Source organism: Anolis sagrei, chromosome 3, assembly GCF_037176765.1.
Source record: "Anolis sagrei isolate rAnoSag1 chromosome 3, rAnoSag1.mat, whole genome shotgun sequence".
Taxonomy (NCBI): Eukaryota; Metazoa; Chordata; class Lepidosauria; order Squamata; family Dactyloidae; genus Anolis; species Anolis sagrei.
In genome coordinates, this window is record NC_090023.1 from 265,000,662 (window position 1) to 265,027,463 (window position 26,802).

Genomic DNA, 26,802 nt, shown 5'->3' on the forward strand with positions numbered 1-26,802 from the left:
CAGTGTTGTTCAGTCTAATGTCTCAATGTCTCAGTGTTGACTTTTGTGGAGAGGTGGCTGCCAAGGTAGCAGAACATTTAGTATAATGCCAAGTTTTTAAACTTTGTGCTTTCTAAATACATTACAATTGTACCCTTGGTTTGCTTCTGATATGATAAATAAAGAAATACCCAGTTCCAAACAGATATGGTGGGATTTTCTGCCTTGATATTCTGGGTTGTATTGCTGTGTGGAAGGGCCCTGAAGCTGACAGCAACATCTGGGAGGCAAAAAGGATTCATCATCACTGCTAGGAGTGTTTACTGCATTTAAAGAGACCGAAACTGATATCGACATCTGGTGGTTGCAAAAATCCACTGCAGTCAGCAATCTATGTTTTAACATATTCTGGTTGTCTACGTCAGCTCCTAGACAAGGGGAAGTCCAGAGCATTATGGTCTGTGAGAGCAGCCGTACACACTGCAGAGAAAAGGCGATGGTGGCAGTGCCCATCTGCGCAACGGATCAGGCTGCAAAACCCACTGATATGCTGGAATTTCTTGCAAAATCTGTAGGATCACCCAATTTTTGAGAGTAAAGCTAAGGGCAAAAATCTCAGGATACATGTAGTTTTGGATTTGAGGTGAGTACAGTTTTTAAAATAGATAATTAAAAAAAATTGTAACCAACTACTTTAAAATATATAGTTTTGTTATTTTTGCTATCCCTTTGCATCTTTCCATCTGCTGAAAGAGAGGCAAGGAAATGGTGATACCTGTGACTAAAAGAATATGATACAGTTAACAGTTTAGATTCACTTTTTAATTACACAGATATAATGAGTTCTGGCTTAAGATCTAAGTGCAGAGTGATTGAAAGAAGATAATATTTAGAATCACAGTCCGACCTCCCTATTGTTGTTGTTGTTCATTCGTTCAGTCGCCTCCGACTCTTCGTGACCTCATGGACCAGCCCACGCCAGAGCTCCCTGTCGGCCGTCACCACCCCCAGCTCCTTCAAGGTCAGTCCAGTCACTTCAAGGATGCCTCCTCATGATGTGGCCAAAGTACTTCAGCTTTGTCTCTAGTCTCCTTCCCTCCAGTGAGCAGTCGGGCTTTATTTCCTGGAGGATGGACTGGTTGGATCTTCTCGCAGTCCAAGGCACTCTCAGAACTTTCCTCCAACACCAGAGCTCAAAAGCATCGATCTTCCTTCGCTCAGCCTTCCCTAAGGTCCAGCTCTCACATCCGTAGGTGACACAAACAATGATAGATCTGGACCAAACTTTGCATAAAAAAGGAAATAGGTTTTTCCTTTTTTTAAGATAAACATTTCTATTTCTCTATGTTCCTACTTTTCTTGAAAACACTATGTTTCCTCTCTTTCCTTGGTTACTATATTTTTACTCTATATCAATAAAAATTATTTTGAAAAAAGAAAGGACGGAAGACGGAATGTTGGTGGACAGGAAAAGAGATTTAAAGACGGGCTCAAAGCCAACCTTAAAAACTCTGGCATAGTCACTGAGAACTGGGAAGCCCTGGCCCTTTAGTGCTGCAGCTGGAGATGAGCTGTGATCAGCAGTGCTGTAGAATTTGAAGAGGCACGAATGGAGGGCGAAAGAGAGAAACATGCCAAGAAGAAGAAGGTGCATCAAGCCAACCCCAACTGGGACCACCTTCCACCTGGAAACGGATGCCCTCATTGTGGGAGAAGATGCAAATCAAGAATAGGGCTCCACAGTCACCTATAGACCCACCACCACTACACTGATCCTGAAAGACTATTCTATTAGGACAATGAGGGATCCCTTAAGTAAGCGTGATATGTTTTTACTTGATTGCTGCTGTTGATTTTATTTTATTGTGCTTGTTTTATTTGTAATGTTCAGGCTTGTCCCTTTGTAAGCCGCCTCGAATCCCCTTGGGGAGATGGTGGCGGGGTATAAGACTAAAGAGCAGAAAATAGAGGACAGGAGCAGAATTCAAAACGATCTTGACAGATTAGAGAGATGGGCCAAAACTAACAAAATGAAGTTCAACGGTGAGAAATGCAAGAGACTCCACTTAGGCAGAAAAAACGAAATGCAAAGATACAGAATGGGGGACAATGCCTGGCTTGGAGTCCTCATGGACAGCAAGTTAAACATGAGCCAACAATGTGATGTGGCGGCAAAAAAAGCCAATAGGATTTTGGCCTGCATCAATAGGAGCATAGTGTCTAGATCTAGGGAAGTCATGCTCCCCATGCTCTATTCTGCCTTGGTTGGACCACACCTGGAATATTGTGTCCAATTCTGGGCACCACAATTCAAGAGAGATATTGACAAGCTGGAATGTGTCCAGAGGAGGGTGACTCAAATGATCAAGGGTCTGGAGAACAAGCCCTATGAGGAGCGGCTTAAGGAGCTGGGCATGTTTAGCCTGAAGAAGAGAAGGCTGAGAGGAGATATGATAGCCATGTATAAATATGTGAGAGGAAGCCACAGGGAGGAGGAGGGAGAAAGCTTGTTTTCTGCTGCCCTGGAGACTAGGATGCGGAATAATGGCTTCAAACTACAAGAGAGGAGATTCCATCTGAACACGAGGAAGAACTTCATGACTGTGAGAGCTGTTCAGCAGTGGAACTCTCTGCCCCGGAGTGTAGTGGAGGCTCCTTCTTTGGAAGCTTTTAAACAGAGGCTGGATGGCCATCTGTCAGGGGTGATTTGAATGCAATAGTCCTGCTTCTTGGTAGAGGGTTGGACTGGATGGCCCATGAGGTCTCTTCCAACTCTTTGATTCTATGAAATAGATAAAGCTGCACCATTTCATATCTTTTGTGATTGTCTTTGAAATACAATCATACTCAGACACAAGTGATCGCCTGTGATAATTTCATTTTTTCATAGAGTTGTACATCTAATGATGTAACCTCAGAATTCTGAGGCAATATATCCTCATGTTCAGTGTTCCTTTCTTTTTCAAGCAGTGGTAGCTGTGGATTGGGGAGGGTTTCTTAGGTTTTATGTGTCGAGATAAAGCAGTTTGGGAGCTTTCTTTGATCATCCTGCTTCTGGGCTAAACTCCTCTTTTAGTTGGTAATTACAGCAGTAATAAAGATAGATCAAGTTGCTGCTGAACCTGTAATCTCACCCCAAACAAGATGAAAATCATTCCCTTGGGAAGATGAACTCCCCAGTTAAAGTAGTTTTGCTTTGTCTGCGTCAAGGTTTTGATGATGGCAAACTTGCAAAAATTAGGTGTTACAGGAATTTGATGTTCTAAATCAGTGGTTCTCAACCTCCCTAATGCCGCGACCTCTTAATACAGTTCTCATGTTGTGGTGACCCCCAACCATAACATTATTTTTGTTGCTACTTCACAACTGTAATTTTGCTGCCGTTATGAATCGTTACGTAAGTATCTGATATGCAGGATGTATTTTCATTCACTGGACCAAATTCGGCACAAATGCCTGATACGCCCAAATTTGAATTCTAGTGGGATTAAAGGGGAGATTGATGCTGTCATTTGGGAGATTCATAGTTCACATAAAGGAGCCCCCGGTGGCGCAGTGGGTTAAACCTCTGTGCCAGCAGGACTGAAGACCGACAGGTCACAGGTTCGAATCCGGGGAGAGCGCAGATGAGCTCCCTCTATCAGCTCCAGCTCCTCATGCAGGGACATGAGAGAAGCCTCCCACAAGGATGGTAAAAAACATTTAAAAAAATCCGGGCGTCCCCCGGGCAACGTCCTTGCAGATGGCCAATTCTCTCACACCAGAAGCGACTTGCAGTTTCTCAAGTCGCTTCTGACACGACAAAAAAATAAATAAAATAGTTCACATACAATCAAAGAGCATTCTGAACTCCACCAATGACTGAATTGAACCAGTCTTGGCACACAGAACTCCTATGACCAACAGTAAATACTGGCGGGGATGAGAGATAGGGCCTTCTCGGTGGTGGCTCCTCGGCTGTGGAACGCCCTTCCTACGGACATTAGACTAGCACCATCTCTAATGGTATTCCGCAGGAAAGTGAAGACCTGGCTGTTCGAATAATTAGTGCAATGATTGGTTAATGAACATTGGAACAGAATAATGGATGACGAATCTGGATCATGTTTTTGATGATGAGACGATAGTGAATAGTGAATGGTTATTGTAGTAATTGTTTATTAATTATGTAATATGTTAGGTTGTTAACTGTTTTTACACTGTAGCATTGAATTTTTGCTGTTCTTATTTGTTGTGAACCGCTGTGAGTCGCCTTCGGGCTGAGAACAGCGGTATATAAATAAAGTAAAGTAAAGTAAAGTAAATAAATAAATAAGGGTTTGATAGGCATTGACCTTGAGTTTTGGAGTTGTAGTTCACCTTTATCCAGAGAGCACTGTGGACTCAAACAATGATGGATCTGGACCAAACTTGGCATGAATACTCAACCTGCCCAAATGTGAATACTGGAGGAGGTTAGAGAAAATAGACCTTGACATTTGGGAGTTGTAGTTGCTGGGATGTATAGTTCACCTACAATCAAAGAGCATTCTGAACTCCAACAATGAGAGAATTGGGCTAAACTTCCTACACAGAACCCCCCATGACCAATAGAAAACACTGTGTTTTCTGATGGTCTTTGGCGACCCCTCTGATACCCCCTCATGATCCCCCCAGGTGTCCCGACCCCCAGGTTGAGAAACACTGTTCTATATCCAAAAATGACCTTAGATTTGCTCTATCATGGACAGTTCTAGCGTGACTACAACATCTGCATGTATCTGCTAACGATGAAAAGGGTTGGAACTGCGGGGCCATCCTGGAGAGGGGATCTCTCACGCCCCTCTCAGGACCTCATACCATAAGATGGGGAAAGTGGGAAGAACCATCTTCTTATCATCTCTCTTTACTTTCAAGACAGAGTCCCACAGAGTCCATGAAACAATTCAGCATCGCTTCTGGTGGATTTCGTCTTTAAAAATGAGAGAAACAGAGTCTTGGGGAGTTAGGCAACAATCGCCTTGACTGCTTTCAGTGCACATAGAAACAGCTGAAACTGGGCATTCTAAGGTGGGATGGGAACCATGGATAAATTCTCTATTTCCTTTGTAAACGGAAGACCACTGAACGCCACACTTAGAGGATGATTCCCGCTGCTTTCTCCCTCTCAAGGAATGATGTCCTTTAATTCTCACTGAGGTTTTACGTTACTGCAATGCTAGAAATTTGAAAATTTGAAAACAAATACGCATCCATGCTGGAAGCGTGGAAGCATTGTGTGCCGTCGCACTTGGGGACTATTAGTCTTAATGAAGGAGGGATGGATGTGGCACCTTTCCCCCAAGGGACTGCTTCTTGCCCTCCTATAGGAAACTGGAACTCCCAAAAACCCAAAACGCTGTAAATAGCTCAAGATATGTTTTATTTATCACAAAGTCATTTCTTCAAAGCAATGAGCTGGAAAACTTTAGAGGGGTGAAGGAAAACATATGTTACAGTCTCAATCAGTCCTGGGTCCAAGGGGTTTGAAGCTGAGAAGCCTCACCAAGTTTCCTCTTTCCTTAATGGCTGTGAATGCCGGAGCAAACCACAAAAAAAGCCAATGAGATTTTGGCCTGCATCAATAGGAGCATAGTGTCTAGATCCAGGGAAGTCATGCTCTATTTCACCTTGGTTAGACCACACCTGGAATATTGTGTCCAATTCTGGGCACCACAATTCAAGAGAGATGTTGACAAGTGGAACTCTCTGCCCCGGAGTGTGGTGGAGGCTCCTTCTTTGGAAGCTTTTAAGCAGAGGCTGGGTGGCCATCTGTCAGGAGTGATTTGAATGCAATATTCCTGCTTCTTGGCAGAGTGGGGTTGGACTGGATGGCCCATGAGGTCTCTTCCAACTCTATGATAGCAGTGTTTCTCACAACCCCAGTTCAGATGGCCTATGTTTTGAAGACTCAGGATCTTCCTTTGGTGCCAAAAGAACCGGCTTGAAGGCGCCTGGGTCTCCTCAATAATTGTCCAGGATGATCTGGACATAAAGCATGAGTCCCAGGGGTAAAAACTTCAGAACTGGTGCTAAGAGGTAACTTAAATCAGGGTCTTTTAGAATCAAGTCTCTTACTCACGTCCATCTGGTACAAACTCTGATGGCAGAATGAATAAGAAAAAGGAAGTTCTCCCCTCTTGCAGGAAGAGGTGGAGCCAAACAGTACTGATTGACAGCTACAAGCAACCAATCCATACAACTATACATAAGCAGGGTAAAAAGGGGCAAGATTAAGCATGATACAACAGTTTAAATCTCACAACTAACAGTTCTATACATAGGTGGCGCCACTCGCGTCGTCACATTGTATATAGAAAAATATTTAATATTAACTATCCCTTTAGCTCTGCATGTGTGTGCCTGTGAGTACAAGTGTCCTGCAAGTTCTCCTAGGAGGCAAATGCTTGTGAAAGATTTTGTTTTGGGGTTGCACAAAGATTCATAAAATGTTATTAAAGGTCTGCTGTGTTGCTTCTGAAATAAGGCCAATGACTATCTTCAAAAAATGGAGAGATGCTTCAGCTGAATGATACATTTCTCATGCTGGGAATCTACAAACCAAAGATTTCATATAAACCCTGGGGAAATTATATGCAATAGCTGGTAAATTTATTGTTTGTTCTTGTAAAAATTGTTACATTGTGCCACTGCGTCAAGTTGTTAATAATCTAATAAAATTTTAAATATATGTATAAGTGTAGGAGTGATTCATTGGGATGATTAAGAAAGTTTCATCTTCTAAAAGCAGAGCCCAAATCCAAGGAAGACGAATCAAGCTAAATGCCCAAGAAACCCAACATATATAGTCTAAAAAGAGAATAATGAATGGTTTTCTTTCCCGCAAGGCTTCCATTTTGGATTCCATGTTTGTGCTGTCACGTGCTGGGCCTGTGAAAGAGTCTGTAGACAGGATGTGTTTTCTGAATGCCCAACAGGACGCCGGGGGTACCTCGGCTGAGAGGCCCTTCGAATTTCCCCACACAAAGTTCTTTTAAAGACTTAGAAAGTTCAACAAAGTTTTTATTGTTGCTTAAATCTTCAATAAATCAAACAAATACTTCAAAGCTTTGAATCAACTGGTGGCTTGCTTAAATCTTGCCCACAAAGGACAGGCAACTTTCTTCATAAACTGTTTCTTCCTCCTACAAGGGAAATCCTTGACCCCTCCCTGGGCAATCTGACTTAAGCTCTGTTGGTGTGGGCCCCTACACCTGGTCCAAATTGCTTTATGGCTGCCGTGAGTGGTCCTTACCAAACAGAGTCCTTTAGTAGATTTTCAAGCGAAGGCTGGCTGTAGAGTTGTGGAGCTAAATTCTCCAACAAAGGCTATGCTGTAATTCTCTGTAGAGCTGTCGGACTGGATCCCACCAGCAAAGCTGTAAAAGACAAAGCTTTCTACAGGTGGAACTGATTGAAGTCCTGTACGAAAGGCTTCTCTGTGTGAACTGAACTAGAGGTCCCCTTTTTCCCTCCTTAACCCAGAAAAAGGGGCGGAACTAAAGAACATAATGATAATTGATGGGTCATTGGCCCTATGAATGCAAACCAAGGGAAGCCACCTTATTGCAAAATGCATGGAACTTTGGAATACATGCAAACACTCAATAGAAAGGAAAAGAAGTTGGAGCTCCTGGTACAGCCATACCAGCACAATGTATAAGAATGATTATAGTATGAACCCTCCTGATCTGCGGAATAGATATCCAGTTACTCTTTTGAATGCTCCAATAAAAATCCTGCTAGAAGTGTTTGTGGGACTTCCAAAGTCCTCCTGTGCTATTCTATGGTATGCTTTCTGTGCTGGTACGGCTGTACCAGGAGCTCCAACTTTATTTTCTTTCTGTTATATGTTTGCAGTCATAGGACAGGCCTCCTGTCCATCAAAATTAAGCTTTGGTTCCGCCCCTTGTTCTGGGCTCTGGGAGGGAAAGGAGCCATTTTTTGGGCAGTCTCACACAAGGTAGCTAAGTTATAGGACGTAGACCAGCTTGTCTTATAGAAAAGCTTCCTTTCTCAATAACATCCGGGGATACAGAAACAGAAATTCCAGGGAAAAGGTCCCAAGGCTCTGGCTGAGAGCTCACAGCCTCACAGCCTCACAGCAATCAGAGGAAAAACAGCCCTGAAGTTTCAAAGAATTCTCGGAGGGAGGACAGCATTACAGATCCACTGAACTCCAGCTGAAATATCTTCAAGCCTCGGCTGGTAGGTCTAGTCGATACCCAGATGCATTTGGAATCGGTAGTAGGACCCACATCGATGAGGCATAGATAATAGACAGCCTGGGAGAGGTTAAAAAGGGTTTTTTCTTTCAGAGAAAGTACAGTTAATCAAAGTCAGGTGCCAGTCCATAGAGGACTAGACTAAGAAAGCCTTGAAGTGTTGCTTGACCCTTTGAAGATTTGCTGTTTGTTCCATAATAAATACTTTGTTGTATCATTAAAGACTCTAAAGACCATCACTTCAGAAAAATCCTTGAGAACCTCTCTTTGAGGCCCCCTGGCTTCCCGCTGGGCTTAAAGTATACGTCATATAGAAAAGTACAGCTGTTACAGGCCCAGCGCGCGACAGAACACGTTCAGTTTATTTATTTATTTATCTACCATATTTATACCCCACCCATCTCAACCTTGAAGGTGACTCAAGTTGGCTTTACACATAGCAACTATGGTACAAGTACAGTGTTCCCTCGCTACTTCACGGTTCGCTTTCCGCGGACTCGCTGTTTCGCGAAGAAGGAGGAGGGGGAAAAGGAGGAGGAGGGCTTGCTTCCTTTCCTTCCTTCCCTGAGTGAGTGGGGAAGGAGGAGAGGGAAAAGGAGGAGGAGGAGGGCTTGCTTCCTTTCCCTACTGCGCTGATTTTCACTTATTGCGGGTGGTCCTGGAACATAACATCCGCGATAAGTGAGAGAACACTGTATAGTCAGATGTAAGGGTTGCTATTGTATGGTTTCAGGTATCTAGGTGTGTGTGTATATTGGAATGTATCCCCAGTGGAAATGGGGGGGGGGGATGCTGAACTTCCTATCATATCCTCCTCTGATTATATGGTTTCATTACACAAAAATCCACATTTATCCCCAAACTTCACCAACAGAAAGAACCACAGCTTGATGTACCCAAGTGGCTCACACAACGATGAATATATTGGGCTCTGAGCCAGACTCCTCAAACAGGTTCCCCATGCTGGGAGAAAAAGAGCAGAGAACAGCTAATTGCATAATCTTCATTATATTTATTATCTGTGCTTCATGAGGGTATTATGATGCAAACCTAGCCACATTGCTGCTCCCTCAAAGACGAAAGTGAGGAGGAGGGGAAATGTTTCATATATTTATATTGTCTCGTTTCCCAATGCCAAGAACTTAAGGTGAATATGGAACATAAAAACCAATACAGATTCAGATAGACATGAAAACACCCATAAAATTTAGAGAAGTTGCATTAAAGTGCAATTTATTAATACATAGAATTATGATCTATAAATTGTTTAATTGCACTTTAACTTTAAGATAGACAGGATATTAGAATCATAGAATCATAGAGTTGCAAGAGACCCCATGGGCCATCTAGTCCAGCCCTATTCTGCCAAGAAGCAGGAAAATTGCATTCAAAGCACCCCCGACAGATGGCCATCCAGCCTGTTTAAAAGCCTCTAAAGAAGGAGCCTCCACCACACTTCAGGCAGAGAGTTCCACTGCTGAATGGCTCTCACAGTCAGGAAGTTCTTCCTAATGTTCAGATGGAATCTTCTTTCTTGTACGTTTGAAGCCTTTGCCATGCGTCCTAGTCTCCAGGGCAGCAGAAAACAAGCTTGCTCCCTCCTCTCTAAGACTTCCTCTCACATATTAATATATGGCTATCATGTCTCATCTCAGCCTTCTCTTCTTCAGGCTAAACATGCCCAGCTCTTTAAGCCGCTCCTCATAGGGCTTGTTCTTAAGACCCTTGATCATTTTAGTTGCCCCCTCTGAACACATTCCAGCCTGTCAACATCTTCCTTCTATTGTTGTGCCCAGAATTACCAAGAAGACAACATATTATTCCAAGCCCACTTCTTTGAATAATCCTAAAAGCCTGTTGAAATAGGATAGTTTTCATTTGTTGATCAAAGGAAAGCAAGGAAGGAGCAGTCCTAGGATATTATCACATGAAGCTTCTATTACATGACAGTTGTGCTATGATAGGAAGAGGGATGAGCATTTGATTGCACCTCTCTTTAATCATGCAGTTGTGTTGATTTGCCTGTTCATGGTCCTGCAATCACAGTTTTGTATACCCTCATAACTCCACCTTTCTGCATTTCTGCTGCTCTATAATTTTTGAATGCAGTTTCAGCAATTAATAACAACAAAAAATGGCAAATATAACAGTAATATTTTAAATGGATGCAAAACCGACATCACTTCACTGTTTACATGTCTGTTGGAGTTCAGCCTGTGATTGTGTCTCTGGATGTTGGGAATGGCAATGAGGTTTATGTAGATAATGATATTTCTAATGATGAGGTGGCTATTGATGCAGAGAAGGACAATGGGATTCCTGTTCAAAGTGTCTCTTCTGATGAAAATGTTCCTGAAGAGTTTGGGGATGATGTTGTGATCCCTGAATTGCTACCAGAGATTTCCCATGATTTGGAGCCTGAGAATAGCTCGGCACCTGGGCCAGCTGCAGAAATTAATGAGCCAGTAGATAGATGAGGACCCCCGGTGGCACAGTGGGTTAAAGCGCTGAGCTGCTGAGCTTGTTGACCAAAAGGTTGCAGGTGGGATTCCGGGGAGTGGTGTGAGCTTCAGCTGCTAGCCCTAGCTTCTGCCAACCTAGCAGTTCGAAAACATGCAAATGTGAGTAGATCAATAGGTACTGCTCCGGCAGGAAGGTAATGGCGCTCCATGTAGTCATGCCGGCCACATGACCTTGGAGGTGTCTATGGACAACGCCGGCTCTTCGGCTTAGAAATGGAGATGAGCATCACACCCCAGAGTCAGACATGACTGGACTTAATGTCAGGGGACAACCGTTACTTAGATAGATGAGATGTTTTTAGTGAGCATAGAAAAACAAACCAATCTCTCAGGCGTTCTGCCAAGCTAAAAGAGAGAGTGATAAGAGAGTCAAGGCTGAAACGAAACCCATTTCTGGCTGCTTGGGACATAGAGTAATTAGGGGATAAAAATGCCAAGTACAGAAACTGTAGTCAGATGAAGCATCATTTGGAATTGAGTCAAGACATCTTTCCTGTATCTTGGAAGCCTTGCTTTGGAAAGATTCATGTGTTAAGTGCCTTTGTTTCATGATTCAAGTTTTGGAATTTTATCTTAGAAGATGATGCCTTTGTTTTTCATGAACTTTAATGGACTAATTTCCTGGACTATTTGTTCTTGCTTACCTTTCCACCTAATTGGATTTACCTATTTTTATGGAGTGCTTTTTACTGCTACTGCTTTAAAAATATCTTCCATAAACTGCATGCATTTCTACTCAACTGTGTGATGTTTAAAATCAGAGGGCTTTCCTAGCCTGGAGTGCAACAATGTCAACCCAGAAGTGGAACACAGTGTATAGGATGGGAACATTAATGGATTGTGAATGATTGGAAGATTTTGCATGTCGATAGCAGGGGGACAGGTTAATCAGGAGGAGAAGGTAGATGGCAGGATGATCATGTTATTGTGCAATAGGGAATGTACCCAAAGATGATGGTCTAGCTTCAATGCCAGTTTGCCAGCTTTGTGAAACACACTAGGGAGGGAATTGCAAAATTTGGCTCAGAAATCCTGAAGGTCTTCTTCTTTGTTCTTACCAAACAAGATTGGGAAGGTGGTGGCACTTAGGGAAGAGCCCTTTCCAAATGATCTTAAGTTTAGACAGGCAAATTTGGAACTAAAAATATTAGGAAAACCCCAAAGAATCAGGACTGTTGTATGAGACAGAAGGATGGAAAAATGAATGAGTGTGTGTTGCTACCTGCCTGATTAAGGAGACAATATGTTGGAGAGAAATAGATTTGGTTGGATTGGAACTGTGCTACAATCATTTGGGTTGATTGGAGCTGATTTAGGAGATAGGTAATTTAGAAGACAGGTGTGTCTAGGTTGAAAAAACAGTTTCATAAAATATTTGGTTTAATTTTCTAAAAAAGAGGAAAAGCCATCACTGGGCTTATCAACATGGATTTTTTAAAAAATAAAAGCATGCTCACCTCATATCTGCCTTGGTCTTGACACATGAAGTATGAGCTTTTTAGCTACGAAATCACTTTAATGCAGCATTTCTCAACCTGGAAGTCAGGACCCATGGGGGGTCTTGAGAGGGGTTTCAGAGGGGTTGTCAAAGACGATCAGAAAACACATATTTCTGATGGTCTTAGGAACCCCTTTGGCAGAGAAGGTTGAAGATCTCTTTGCCTGTCCTTCTCTTCTTTTTTGGAAATAGATGGCAAATCCTCCCACCAAAAGCCCTCCTCCGCTGTGATTGGTCGGCCTCTCAACCAAGGGGAGGGCTGTTTCTGAGACTCCAAGCGGGGAGGGGAGAGCAGGCGTGCTCTCCCCTAAATCACTGTCAACTGTGTGTGAAGTTTGGCCCAATTCTATCATTGGTGGGGTTCAAGGGGCTCTTTGATATTAGGTGAAATATAAATCCCAGCAACTCCAACTCTCAAATGTCAATGTCTATTTCCCCTAAACACCAATAGTGTTCACATTTGGGCATATTGAGTATTCATGCCAACTTTGTTCCAGATCCATTATTGTTTGAGTCTGCAGTGCTCTTTGTATGTTGGTGAACTACAACTCCAAAACTCAAGGTTCATGCCCACCAAACCTTTCCAGTATTTTCTGTTGATCATGGGGATTCTGTGTGCCAAAATTGATTCAATTCCGTCATTGATGGAGTTCAGAATGCTCTTTGATTGTATGTGAACTATAGATCCCAGCATCTCCAACTCCCAAACGTCAAGGTCTATTTCCCCCAAACTCCAACAGTATTCACATTCGGGCATATTGGGTATTTGTGCCAAGTTTGGTCCAGATCCATCATTGTTTGAGTTTGCAGTGCTCTTCGTATGTAGGTGAACTACAACTCCAAAACTCAAGGTTAATGCCCACCACACCATTCCAGTATTTTCTGTTAGCCTTGAGAGTTCTGTGTGCCAAGATTGGTTTAATTCCATCATTGATGGAGTTCAGAATATACTTTGATTGTAGGTGAACTATAAATTCCAGCAACTCCAACTCCCAAATATCAAGGTCTAGTTTCCCCTAACTCCAACAGTGTTCACATTTGGGCATATTGAGTATTCATGCCAATTTTGGTCCAGATCCATTATTGTTTGAGTTTGCAGTGCTCTTTGTATATACTCCAAAACTCCAAAACCAAGGCTAATGCCCACCAAACCCTTCCAGTATTTTCTGTTGGCCATGAGAGTTCTGTGTACCAAGATTGGTTCAATTCCATCATTGATGGAGTTCAGAATGCACTTTGATTGTACGTGAACTATAAATCCCAGCAACTCTAACTCCCAAATATCAAGATCTATTTTCCCCAAACTCCAACAGTGTTCACATTTGGGCATATTGAGTACTCGTGCCAAGTTTGGTCCAGACCCATCATGGTTTGAGTCTGTAGTGCTCTTTGTATGTAGGTGAACTACAACTCCAAAACTCAAGGTTAATGCTCAGCAATCCCTTCCAGTATTTTCTGTTGGCCATGAGAGTTCTGTGTACCAAGATTGGTTTCTGAGACTCCAAGCAGGGAGGGGAGAGCAGGCGTGCTCTCCTGTAAATCACTGTCAACTGTGTGCGAAGTTTGGCCCAATTCTATCATTGGTGGGGTTCAAGGGGCTCTTTGATATTAGGTGAACTATAAATCCCAGCAACTCCAACTCCCAATTCCATCACTGATGGAGTTCAGAATGCACTTTGATTGTAGGTGAACTATCTCAGCAACTACAATCCCAAATGACAAAATCAATGTCCCTCCACCCCCAACCGCACCAGTATTCAAATGTGGGCGTATCGGATATTTGTGCGAAATGTGGTCCAGTGAATGAAAATACATCCTGCATTATCAGATATTTACATTATGATTCATAACAGTAGCAAAATAACAGTTCTGAAGTAGCAACGAAAATAATTTGATGTTTGGGGGTCAACACAACATGGGGAACTGTATTAAGGGGTTGCGGCATTAGGAAGGTTGAGAACGACTGCTTTAATGTGATAGACCAAAAACTCACTCCTTGCTTTGTGGTTTCCAGTCCATTGCTATATTTTGCTATGGATGTACAATCTAGATCAGGATGGCTTTGGGGGGAATAGGATGAGTAGGATCCTCACCTTTCCTACCAGCTGTGGCAAGTCTTCATTCTGGATCCCACATTCCAAAGCTGGATCTATTTCCCCTGTACATAGTTTCTCACAGGCGCGTGAAATTGAAAATAATAGGGTTTGCTATTCTCCAGTTTCCCACATCCGTGTGAAGTCCAGGAATGTATCCCACGTTGATCTGGGCTTCATACTGTATCTTCACAAATACAACTAAGCACGCTTTGCTTCTTTGCTAGAGTCTATACATGGTAGTTGTGTGATGTTCGTCGTTTGCTTGCAAATGCTAATCATTCTTCTTGCAAGATATGCAACTATCTCTCCCCTCCTCGATATCTCCTCCTCCATCTAGTCGGGTGACACATAAAGGAGTTAACCATGCTTGTAACTGCAGTCTCATGTCTTAGGTAAGAGACGCACATTGTCCCGGTTAATAGTATATGGTGCAAGACAACCTGTCTTTATTTCTTCAATTTAGAGTCTATAAAAAGCAGTGCCATGCCTCTGAGAAACGAAAAAGCCTTCTGCATCGAAGCAAACTGAGGATACTGAAAGATATAACAGAAGAAAAGGAAAAGCCAAGAGAATGGTTGGGATCTGGAACATTGTTCTCACTCTGCCGGTTGGCTTTTTGATTCTGTCCTATGTGAAACTTCTTTGGACTCGTAGCAGGTACCCACCTGGACCTTTCCCACTTCCTCTCCTTGGAAGCCTGTGGTGGGTGGGACTCAGGCTTTCTCCGGACAGTCTTGCAAAGGTATTTATTTTTCAATTATCCTCAATATCAAATGTTTAATGAAGTATATCATGTTCTTTCTGATTTGTATTCTCATTAAATTGGAGCTGATTTGGAGATCTTGGAACTAAAGACAAGGAAGGTAGGCTTTGGCAAAGAAGTATGAAAAGTTAGCAGAAATTATGCTTAGTACTGGTGTGCAATCGGTCATACAAGATGTTTTATTTTTTGTAGCAATCCGAACTGAAAATTAGAAAAAAATGAGTACAATACTTGGTTGCACTTATTTCTAGGGGAAGAAGACATTACATTACATTAAATAGGAGTATAGTGTCTAGATCCAGGGAAGTCATGCTACCTCTCTATTCTGCCTTGGTCAGACCACATTTGGAATACTGTGTCCAATTCTGTGCATCACAATTGAAGGGAGATGTTAACAAGCTGGAATGTGTCCAGAGGAGAGTGACTAAAATGATCAAGGGTCTGGAGAACAAGCCCTATGAGGAGCGGCTTAAGGAGCTGGGCATGTTTAGCCTGAAGAAGAGAAGTGTGAGAGGGGATATGATGGCCATGTATAAATATGTGAGAGGAAGCCACAGGGAGGAGGGAGCAAGCTTGTTTTCTGCTTCCCTGGAGACTAGGATGCGGAACAATGGCTTCAAACTACAAGAGAGGAGATTCCATCTGAACATGAGGAAGAACTTCCTGACTGTGAGAGCCGTTCAGCAGTGGAACTCTCTTCCCCAGAGTGTGGTGGAGGCTCCTTCTTTGGAATCTTTTAAACAGAGGCTGGATGGCCATCTGTCAGGGGTGATTTGAATGCAATATTCCTGCTTCTTGGCAGAATGGGGTTGGACTGGATGGCCCATGAGGTCTCTTCCAACTCTTTGATTCTATGATTCTATGAGCTGATTTGGAGATCTTGGATCTAAAGGGAAGGAAGGTGGGCTTTGGCAAAGAGAAATGAAAAGATAGCAGAAATTATACTTAGTACTGGTGTGCAATTATTATTATTATTATTATTATTATTATTATTATTATTATTTGCAATTTCTATACCCCGCCCTTCTCACCCCGAAGGGGACTCAGGACGGCTATACAAGATGCAATCGGTCATGCAAGATGTTTTCTTTTTTGTAGCAATTTGAACTGAAAAAATTGAGTACAATACTTGGTTGTACTTATGTCTAGGGGAAGAAGACATAAGTCTTATTAAATCAGAACACTTGGGACTAGACCAATGTTTCTCAACCTTCCTAATGCCATGACCCCTTAATACAGTTCCTCATGTTGTGGTGACCCCCAACCATAAAATTATTTTCATTGCTGCTTCATAACTGTAATTTTGCTACTCTTATGAAGCTTAATGTAAGCATCTGATATGCAGGATGAATTTTCATTCACTGGATCAAATTTGGCACAAATACCTGATACACTCAAATTTCAATAATGGTGGGGTTGGGAGGGGGTTGATTGTGTCATTTGGGAGTTGTAGTTCCTGGGATTTATAGTTCATGTACAATCAAAGAGCATTCTGAAGTCCACCAACAATGGAATTGAACCAAACTTGCTACACAGAACTCCCATGACCAACAGAAAATACTGGAAAGGTTTGGTTGACATTGACCTTCAGTTTTGAAGTTGTAGCTCACCTACATCCAGAGAGCACTGTGGACTCAAACAATGATGGATCTGGACCAAACTTGGCACCAATACTCAATATGCCCAAATGTCAACAGTGGTGGAGATTGGGGAAAATAGACCTTTGGGAGTTGTAGATTTATAGTACACCTACAATCAAAAAGCATTCCGAATCCCACCAACGATAGAATTGGGCCAAATTTCCCACACAGAACCCCCATGACCAACAGAAAATACTGTGTTTTCTGGTGGTATTTGATGACCCCTCTGACCAGGCATGTATCCGGGGGGAGGGGGGCTTGGGGGGCTTCACCCCCCCCCCCGAAATTCTCATGGTGGTTTGCGAAAAGGCCTTTCTGGTGTATTATTTAAACTGTTATGTTTATTCATATTATGATCTGATCACCATACTCAATATATCCCATATGCATGGGGGTATTGGGGTAACGATACAAAAGGTTTGCTAGGGTAGATCCTCTTTCACTCAGACTCAGCCCACCTGAAACAAACTCAGCCCCCCCCCCCCCCCGGTATCAAAATCCTGGCTACGGGCCTGCCTCTGACATCTCCTCAAGACACCCCCCCCCTCCCACAAGGGTCCAGACCCACAGGTTGAGAAATGCTGTACTAGACAATACCACAGGACACATGAAAGCCTTTTGCTTAACTTCTGAATGTTTTTCAAAAGATAACAAAAAAGACATTTCTTCCTATACCCCCCATAGAGTTCTTCTTGTGTTACTATGACCCTTTTTAGTTAATGGTTAACAGGGAAGGCAAACATACAATAAATGGGTTCAAGGTGCCCCTGTTATCCTGATGGTCCACTTCTTACTTAATTTTTCTGCCTGGAATGTTTTATTGAATGATGTTATTCTTCTATATTTTCTTCACAAGTCTCAGGGGAAACGCTTTAGCAACAGGTCAGGACAAGAGGTATAATCCCAAACATGCACATGGGTTCAGTGGAGCAAGCAGTTCAGTTGCAGGCATTATCTCTGCCTCTCGGGCAATGAGATAAATTACTCTAATGCTCCATTCAAAACCTGAAGCTTCAGCTAGTATTTTAGAATCATAGAGCTGGAAGAGAAAACAGTGGTATTCCAGTCCAACCCCATTCAGATTTGCATGACAACACAATTAAGGCATTCATAGAATCATAGAATCATAGAATCAAAGAGTTGGAAGAGACCTCATGGGCCATCCAGTCAAACCCCATTCTGCCAAGAAGCAGGAATATTGCATTCAAATCACCCCTGACAAATGGCCATCCAGCCTCTGCTTAAAAGCTTCCAAAGAAGGAGCCTCCACCACACTCCGGGGCAGAGAGTTCCACTGCTGAACGGCTCTCACAGTCAGGAAGTTCTTCCTCATGTTCAGATGGAATCTCCTCTCTTGTAGTTTGAAGCCATTGTTCCGCGTCCTAGTCTCCAAGGAAGCAGAAAACAAGCTTGCTCCCTCCTCCCTGTGGCTTCCTCTCACATATTTATACATGGCTATCATATCTCCTCGCAGCCTTCTCTTCTTCAGGCTAAACATGCCCAGTTCCCTAAGCCGCTCCTCATAGGGCTTGTTCTCCAGACCCTTGATCATTTTAGTTGCCCTCCTCTGGACACATTCCAGCTTGTCAATATCTCTCTTGAATTGTGGTGCCCAGAACTGGACACAATATTCCAGGTGTGGTCTAACCAAAGCGGAATAGAGGGGTAGCATGACTTCCCTAGATCTAGACACTATGCTCCTCTTGATGCAGGCCAAAATCCCATTGGCTTTTTTTGCCGCCACATCACATTGTTGGCTCATGTTTAACTTGTTGTCCACGAGGACTCCAAGATCTTTTTCACACGTACTGCTCTCGAGCCAGGCATTGTCCCCCATTCTGTATCTTTGCATTTCATTTTTTCTGCCAAAGTGGGGTATCTTACATTTGTCACTGTTGAACTTCATTTTGTTAGTTTTGGCCCATCTCTCTAATCTGTCAAGATCGTTTTGAATTCTGCTCCTGTCCTCTGGACTATTGGCTATCCCTTCCAGAGAAAGATACTCCGATGAACTCCAAGGCAGCACAGTCAATTGCCAAACAGCTCTTACCATCAGGAAGTTTTTCTTAGTGTTTAGGTAGAATCTCTTTTCTCATTGTTTGCATTCAAAGCATGCATTGTAACGACAGATTTGTGTCCTTTGAGGACAGAACACTTTTGGATTTTAGATCCCCTCACCCTGATTTTGGAACACCTGGATTTACATATATATGTAATTAATGTTGGAGGTGAACCCAAGTCCAAACAAAATTCATTAATGTTTCAGATACACAATTTCTTTTAGTAATTTTGTACATAAAACAACGTTTCTGTATACTGAACCATCTGAAAACCAAACTGTCACAATCTCAGGGCCCTTCCAGACAGGCCCACAATGCAGGACCTGTCTTGGGTTTACCTTAGGTATCCAAATGATGCCCCTTTGGAAACCCGAATTAATACGAAGTAAACTGGAATTTCCCAGTTTATTCTTGTTTAATTAAAAACCTGGAAAGATCCGTACCTTAGTGTAAGGTCCGGATCTTTCCAGGTGTGGGCCTTGTGGGGATTGACTCTGGAGACCACTATTGTGGGCTCCAATTTACCCCTAAAAGTTTCCCATTTTGAGATACCAGGACCTCTGGACGGAGGGGCTGAACATCCAGCCAGGCCCCTCACATATGTTTTGGATGTAAATGGGGGGCTGGGGCTTGTTGGATGCCTCTGGATGACCCAGAAGGTTATGTTTTATTGGGTGGTTTCATTCTTCTGTGTTTTCTTTACAAGTGTCAGGGGAAACGCTTTAGCAACAGGTCGGGACAGGAAGGACAACATTAAACATCCACATAGGTTCAGATAACATTAAACATGCACATAGGTTCAGGAGAGACTGGGATTTAAGGAAGGTGTGGAACCACAAACGTAGGAGGAATTCAGATAAAGCAGTGGTTCTCAACCTTCCTAATGCCACGACCCCTTAGTACAGTTCCTCATGTTGTGGTGACCCCCAACCATAACTTTATTTTTGTTGCTACTTCATAACTATAATTTTGCTACCGTTATGAATTGTAATGTAAATATCTGATATGCAGGATGTATTTTCAGTCACTGGACCAAATTTGGCACAAGTACCCGAGACGCCCAAAATTGGAATACTGGTGGGGTTGAGGTTGATTGATTTTGTCATTTGGTAATGCTGGAGTTGCTGGGATTTATAGTTCACCTTAAATCAAAGAGCCTTCTGAACTCCATCAATGATCGAATTGAATCAAACATGGCACACAGAATTCCCATGACCAAGAGAAAATATTGGGAAGATCTGGTGGACATTGACCTTGAGTTCTTGGCGTTGTAGTTCACCTATATTCGGACTGTGGACTCAAGCAATGATGGTTCTGGATCAAACTTGGCACAAATACTCAATATGCCCAAATGTGAACACTGGTAGAGTTTGGAAAAAATAGACCTTGCCATTTGGGAGTTGTAGTTGTTGGGATTTATAATTCATCCACAATGAAATAGCATTCTGAACCCCATCAATGATAGAATTGGAGCAAACTTTCCACACAGAACCCCCATGACCAACTGGAAATCCTATGTTTTCTGATGGTCTTTGGCGACCCCTCTGACACCCCCTCGTGACCCCCACAGGGGTCCCGACCCCCAGGTTGAGAAACACGGGGATAAAGTATCCCTGTTTCTCCCAGGATTGAGGCCTGTGTGGAAGGGCCCACAGCTAAGGATATCATGGCATGCTTCTCCTGAAAGTTAACACCAGATCCTTCAACACAATTCTCTGGTATGCATTGGGACCAGAAGTAATCTAATTATTATTATTATTATTATTATTAACTTTATTTGTACCCCGCTAGCATCTCCCGAAGGACTCGATGCGGCTTACACGGCCGAAGCCTCAAACACAATACAAAAGAAAACATAACACAACAGTAAACAAAGCAAATCAAAACAATTAAGCAAAATAAACCACAATGACAATACATCAGGACACTATTAAAAACTGGTTCGGCCGGCGCAGTGGGGTACAGGGATTAAAAGTGCTGAAATGGCAGGAGGAACGTAGGATTAAAGTGTGGTGTGCAGCAACATTGGTTATGCTAAGGTGCTTCTAGGACCTGGGATGGGGATTCCTAGTCTGGGAAGGCACAACGGAACAGCCAGGTTTTTAACTTCCTTCTGAAAACGGCTAGAGTGGGGGCCTGTCTGAGATCTTTTGGGAGGGCGTTCCAAAGTCTGGGGGCCGCCACGGAAAAGGCCCTGTCACGCGACATTTGGCCATATCTGTGGTCTCAGGTAACTGTAACATATCTTCTGTGGATACGGGATTTTTACTGGGCTAACTTTTGCCATCTTGACAACCCTCTGATTGTACTTGGTCACATGGGTCCTGGTTTTCATCCATGAAATGCTGGATAGTATGAGTCTACCATTATTATGGAGCTGCTGAATTGTAATTAGGCTTTTCATTGTGAATGAAAGAATTCAAAATGCCTTGTTTCTGTGAGTAAGGAGGGAGTTGGTGGAAAATATGCTGATGGTTAGGAGGAAAAGTGCTGAGTTTTAGTTCTCTGTGTAATACACCCTCCCCGTGTGTGCAGATTTATAAATTGCAAGGATCTCTCTTCCCACCCCAGGAAGAGAGTGTGAGAGATAGCACGAGTAGGAGAGAAATGAACTAAACTACCCACCTGTTTCAGATATAGAAAATTGTAGGGCGATGGTGGATGAGCAGTAGTGGTTGAATGTGCAAAAAATGATAGCACTCATTAAAGCAAATCTAAATGTATCTTTTGATTTCTTGTGAGGAAGAAGGTGTGGTAGGTGCTTCAGCAATGCTGCCAATCTTAGGGAGAGGTGGGTAAATTAATTCCCTGAGCTGAAACAGCTCCAGACTATTTCACAGGGGATGGTGGAAGACAAGAAGGCACTCCCTCTCATTCAATGTAAAAAAACGTAACCAGACTGGAAGTGGCTGTCAGGATAAGAGAACAGCAATTTGGCATCTCGTTTTGGGGCAGAAAATGAGGGCTTTGATCCTTCAGATGATAATCCCTCCACCCTGTGAAGTTTTCTTTCAGTTGCCAATTTTTTAGCTTTGCAGGGATTGGTGGTGATGGTGAGACTTACAATAACTTGCACCTTCACTTTTCTGTGTTGGCATTCCCTTGTTGTTACCTTTCGTTTGCCCATTTTCTATAGGTGTACAATCTTTCTTTCTAGACACTTTCAGTTAACTGCAATGCCAGACATGTGAGTGAATGGAAATTTACACATGCTCTCATTCTCCTGCACTCGAGGACAATGGGTTCATATTTATTTATTATTTATAGAGATTATTTATACCACACCCTTCAGCCAAGAACGCTCCCATGTCAGTTTACAAGTCACTGAGTTGACAGTTTCTTGTCCTCAAGATGGGACATGCAAGGAAAAGGGAATAGCAGTGGGGAAAGGTTGAAGCCTAGTAAATGCTGGCTGATCTTCTCTCCCTTTGAGGCCAGAGCCTTGACAGATGCAATGCAGTGAGGGCTTCTCATCAGCCTCTGAGACAAGACATGATGGAGCTGAGCCTGGCTGTTATTTGCCCCTTTGGAGTTGAGAGCAGAGCCATGACAGGTGCAATGGAGTGAGGGCTTCTCATCAGCCTCTAGGTCTAGGACAAGACACGATGGAGCTGAGCATGGCTGTTATTTGCCCCTTTGGAGTTGAGAGCAGAGCCATGACAGGTGCAATGGAGTGAGGGCTTCTCATCAGCCTCTAGGTCTAGGACAAGACATGATGGAGCTGAGCCTGGTTGTTATTTACCCCTTTTGAGTTGAGAGCAGAGCCATGACAGGTGCAATGGAGTGAGGGCTTCTCATCAGCCTCTAGGTCTAGGACAAGACACGATGGAGCTGAGCATGGCTGTTATTTGCCCCTTTGGAGTTGAGAGCAGAGCCATGACAGGTGCAATGGAGTGAGGGCTTCTCATCAGCCTCTAGGTCTAGGACAAGACATGATGGAGCTGAGCCTGGTTGTTATTTACCCCTTTTGAGTTGAGAGCAGAGCCATGACAGGTGCAATGGAGTGAGGGCTTCTCATCAGCCTCTAGGTCTAGGACAAGACACGATGGAGCTGAGCATGGCTGTTATTTGCCCCTTTGGAGTTGAGAGCAGAGCCATGACAGGTGCAATGGAGTGAGGGCTTCTCATCAGCCTCTAGGTCTAGGACAAGACATGATGGAGCTGAGCCTGGTTGTTATTTACCCCTTTTGAGTTGAGAGCAGAGCCATGACAGGTGCAATGGAGTGAGGGCTTCTCATCAGCCTCTAGGTCTAGGACAAGACACGATGGAGCTGAGCATGGCTGTTATTTGCCCCTTTGGAGTTGAGAGCAGAGCCATGACAGGTGCAATGGAGTGAGGGCTTCTCATCAGCCTCTAGGTCTAGGACAAGACATGATGGAGCTGAGCCTGGTTGTTATTTGCCCCTTTGGAGTTGAGAGCAGAGCCATGACAGGTGCAATGGAGTGAGGGCTTCTCATCAGCCTCTAGGTCTAGGACAAGACACGATGGAGCTGAGCATGGCTGTTATTTGCCCCTTTGGAGTTGAGAGCAGAGCCATGACAGGTGCAATGGAGTGAGGGCTTCTCATCAGCCTCTAGGTCTAGGACAAGACACGATGGAGCTGAGCATGGCTGTTATTTGCCCCTTTGGAGTTGAGAGCAGAGCCATGACAGGTGCAATGGAGTGAGGGCTTCTCATCAGCCTCTAGGTCTAGGACAAGACACGATGGAGCTGAGCATGGCTGTTATTTGCCCCTTTGGAGTTGAGAGCAGAGCCATGACAGGTGCAATGGAGTGAGGGCTTCTCATCAGCCTCTAGGTCTAGGACAAGACACGATGGAGCTGAGCATGGCTGTTATTTGCCCCTTTGGAGTTGAGAGCAGAGCCATGACAGGTGCAATGGAGTGAGGGCTTCTCATCAGCCTCTAGGTCTAGGACAAGACATGATGGAGCTGAGCCTGGTTGTTATTTACCCCTTTTGAGTTGAGAGCAGAGCCATGACAGGTGCAATGGAGTGAGGGCTTCTCATCAGCCTCTAGGTCTAGGACAAGACACGATGGAGCTGAGCATGGCTGTTATTTGCCCCTTTGGAGTTGAGAGCAGAGCCATGACAGGTGCAATGGAGTGAGGGCTTCTCATCAGCCTCTAGGTCTAGGACAAGACATGATGGAGCTGAGCCTGGTTGTTATTTACCCCTTTTGAGTTGAGAGCAGAGCCATGACAGGTGCAATGGAGTGAGGGCTTCTCATCAGCCTCTAGGTCTAGGACAAGACACGATGGAGCTGAGCATGGCTGTTATTTGCCCCTTTGGAGTTGAGAGCAGAGCCATGACAGGTGCAATGGAGTGAGGGCTTCTCATCAGCCTCTAGGTCTAGGACAAGACACGATGGAGCTGAGCATGGCTGTTATTTGCCCCTTTGGAGTTGAGAGCAGAGCCATGACAGGTGCAATGGAGTGAGGGCTTCTCATCAGCCTCTAGGTCTAGGACAAGACATGATGGAGCTGAGCCTGGTTGTTATTTACCCCTTTTGAGTTGAGAGCAGAGCCATGACAGGTGCAATGGAGTGAGGGCTTCTCATCAGCCTCTAGGTCTAGGACAAGACACGATGGAGCTGAGCATGGCTGTTATTTGCCCCTTTGGAGTTGAGAGCAGAGCCATGACAGGTGCAATGGAGTGAGGGCTTCTCATCAGCCTCTAGGTCTAGGACAAGACACGATGGAGCTGAGCATGGCTGTTATTTGCCCCTTTGGAGTTGAGAGCAGAGCCATGACAGGTGCAATGGAGTGAGGGATTCTCATCAGCCTCCTGGTCAGTGTTTCTCAACCTGGGGGTCGGGACCCCTGGAGAGGTTGCCAGGGGGTGCCAGTGGGGTCACCAAAGACCATCAGAAAACACAGTATTTTCTGTTGGTCCTGGGGTTTCTGTGTGGGAAGTTTGGCCCAATTCTATCATTGGTGGGGTTCAGAATGCTCTTTGATTGTAGGTTTACTATAAATCCCAGCAACTACAACTCCCAAAAGTCAAGGCCTATTTTCCCCAAACTCCACCAGTTTTCACATTTAGCATACTGAGTATTTCTGCCAAGTTTGGTCCAGATCCATCATTGTTTGAGTCCACAATGCTCTTTGGATGTAGGTGAACTACAACACCCAACTCAAGGTCAATGCCTACCAAACCCTTCCAGTGTTTTCTGTTGGTCATGGGCATTCTTTGTGCCATGTCTGGTTCAATTCCTTCATTGGTGGAGTTCAGAATACTCTTTGGTTGTAGGTGAACCATAAATCCCAACAACTCCAAGTCCCAAATTATGTTTCATAACAGGAGCAAACTTACAGTTATGAAGTAGCAAAAGAGTGTTATGGTTGGGGGTCACCACAACATGAGGAACTGTATTAAGGGGTTGCGGCATTAGGAAGGTTGAGAAACACTGCTCTAGGTCTAGGACAAGACACGATGGAGCTGTGCCTGGCTGTTATTTGCCCCTTTTGAGTTGAGAGCAGAGCCATGACAGGTGCAATGGAGTGAGGGCTTCTCATCAGCCTCTAGGACAGTGGTTTTCAACCTGGGGTCCCCAGATGTTTTTGGCCTTCAACTCCCAGAAATCCTAACAGCTGGTAAACTGGCTGGGATTTCTGGGAGTTGTAGGCCAAAAACATCTGGGGACCCCAGGTTGAGAACCACTGCTCTAGGACAAGACATGATGGAGCTGTGTCTGGCTGTTATTCACCCCTTTTGAGTGTTGGAGTATGTTGGGAGCCACACATCTGTTGCTGAAGCAAGGGTCTGGCTGTTCTTCTCTCCCTCAAAAGACAGAACAATGTAGAAGTTGGAGCATGGAGGAAATCATGTTGGGGGTGCAGGTCAGGTTTTATGGCACACATGACACACGTTTTTCTTTTGCATGCACAGGGTGAGGCTGCTCTACCAGCAAATAAATCACACACAACAGTGATATATTTGATACAACAAAGGACACAGCCTTATAGATTACATCTATGAATAGGGTTTGCCCAAACACATGGGCCTCCTACCCGGCAGTCCCCGTACAGAATCTCTGCTTGATTTATGGGCTTGAATTTCTATAGTAATAATAATAATATAATAATAACTTTATTTTTGTACCTTGCCTTCGATTCCCTGAAGGGATTTGCGATGGCTTACATATGGCACAATGTGCCTAAGACAATGCATAAAATAAACACACAATACAATATAAGATAAAAACAATATTTATTTATTTACTTATTTGCCATATTTGTACCCCGCCCTTCTCTACCCCGACAGGGGAACTCAAGGCAGGTTACAATGGCACAACAACATGCCTTAACACAATCACCTAAACATTTCAAAAATTGCAACATATTAAACAGATTTAAAAAGTTAAAAACTTGGAAAACACGCCATCTAAGTTCATGGTATAAGTCCATTCCAAGGTCAATTGCACAAGGTCAATTGATTGAAATATACTGCATTGCCTTAGTTTCCAAATGCCTGCTCACCGAGAGCAGGACCTCCCCAGACGATCCTTATCTACTAGGGCTGGGTGGTTTCGCTTCGTTAATTCGTAATTCGTTAAAAATTCGTTATTTCTTTTGATAACGAAGCGATAACGAACCATTCTGGAGCAACTTAAAAGAGAAACGAATTTTTAAATTCGTTTCGTAAATGCTTCGGATTCGTTATGTATTCGTTTCGTTATTGGTTTGAGGTCGTTTCGTTATTATTTCCGCATGTCTGGGGCAAGTTTTATAGTTGTTTTTTGTTTAATTAGTGAAAAAAAATTATAATATCATACCAACAGTCAACAACAGAGGGAGAGGGAAGCTTCAGAAGTTCCCCCTGTCCCATTTGGAGGTTTTTTAGCGTATTGCGCGGTCGCGTCCGCCATTAACGAATCGATTCGTTATTGTTTCGTATTTGTTTCGTTAATGTTTCGTAATTTTTTTAACATTTACGAAATTTCGTAAATATCGAACTTTTTAAAAGAAAAAATTCGGAATTCTTTTAAATATCGAAATGCA

The 26,802-nt window shown here is 43.5% G+C and overlaps 1 protein-coding gene across 2 annotated transcripts in view; it reads left to right on the plus strand.

The window, feature by feature from the left end:
- The first annotated feature begins 411 nt into the window (after positions 1-411).
- LOC132770411 (cytochrome P450 2J2-like) overlaps positions 412-26,802 on the plus strand; it is a 50,074-nt gene continuing 23,683 nt past the window's right edge. The window contains exons 1-2 of one of the 2 annotated variants that reach the window (XM_067466104.1): positions 412-622; positions 14,802-15,080. In XM_067466104.1, the coding sequence (XP_067322205.1) occupies positions 14,910-15,080 (171 nt within the window). In that variant the 5' untranslated portion in view covers positions 412-622; positions 14,802-14,909. The remainder of the gene's footprint in view (positions 623-14,801; positions 15,081-26,802) is intronic. The other variant, XM_067466105.1, reaches the window with a different exon arrangement.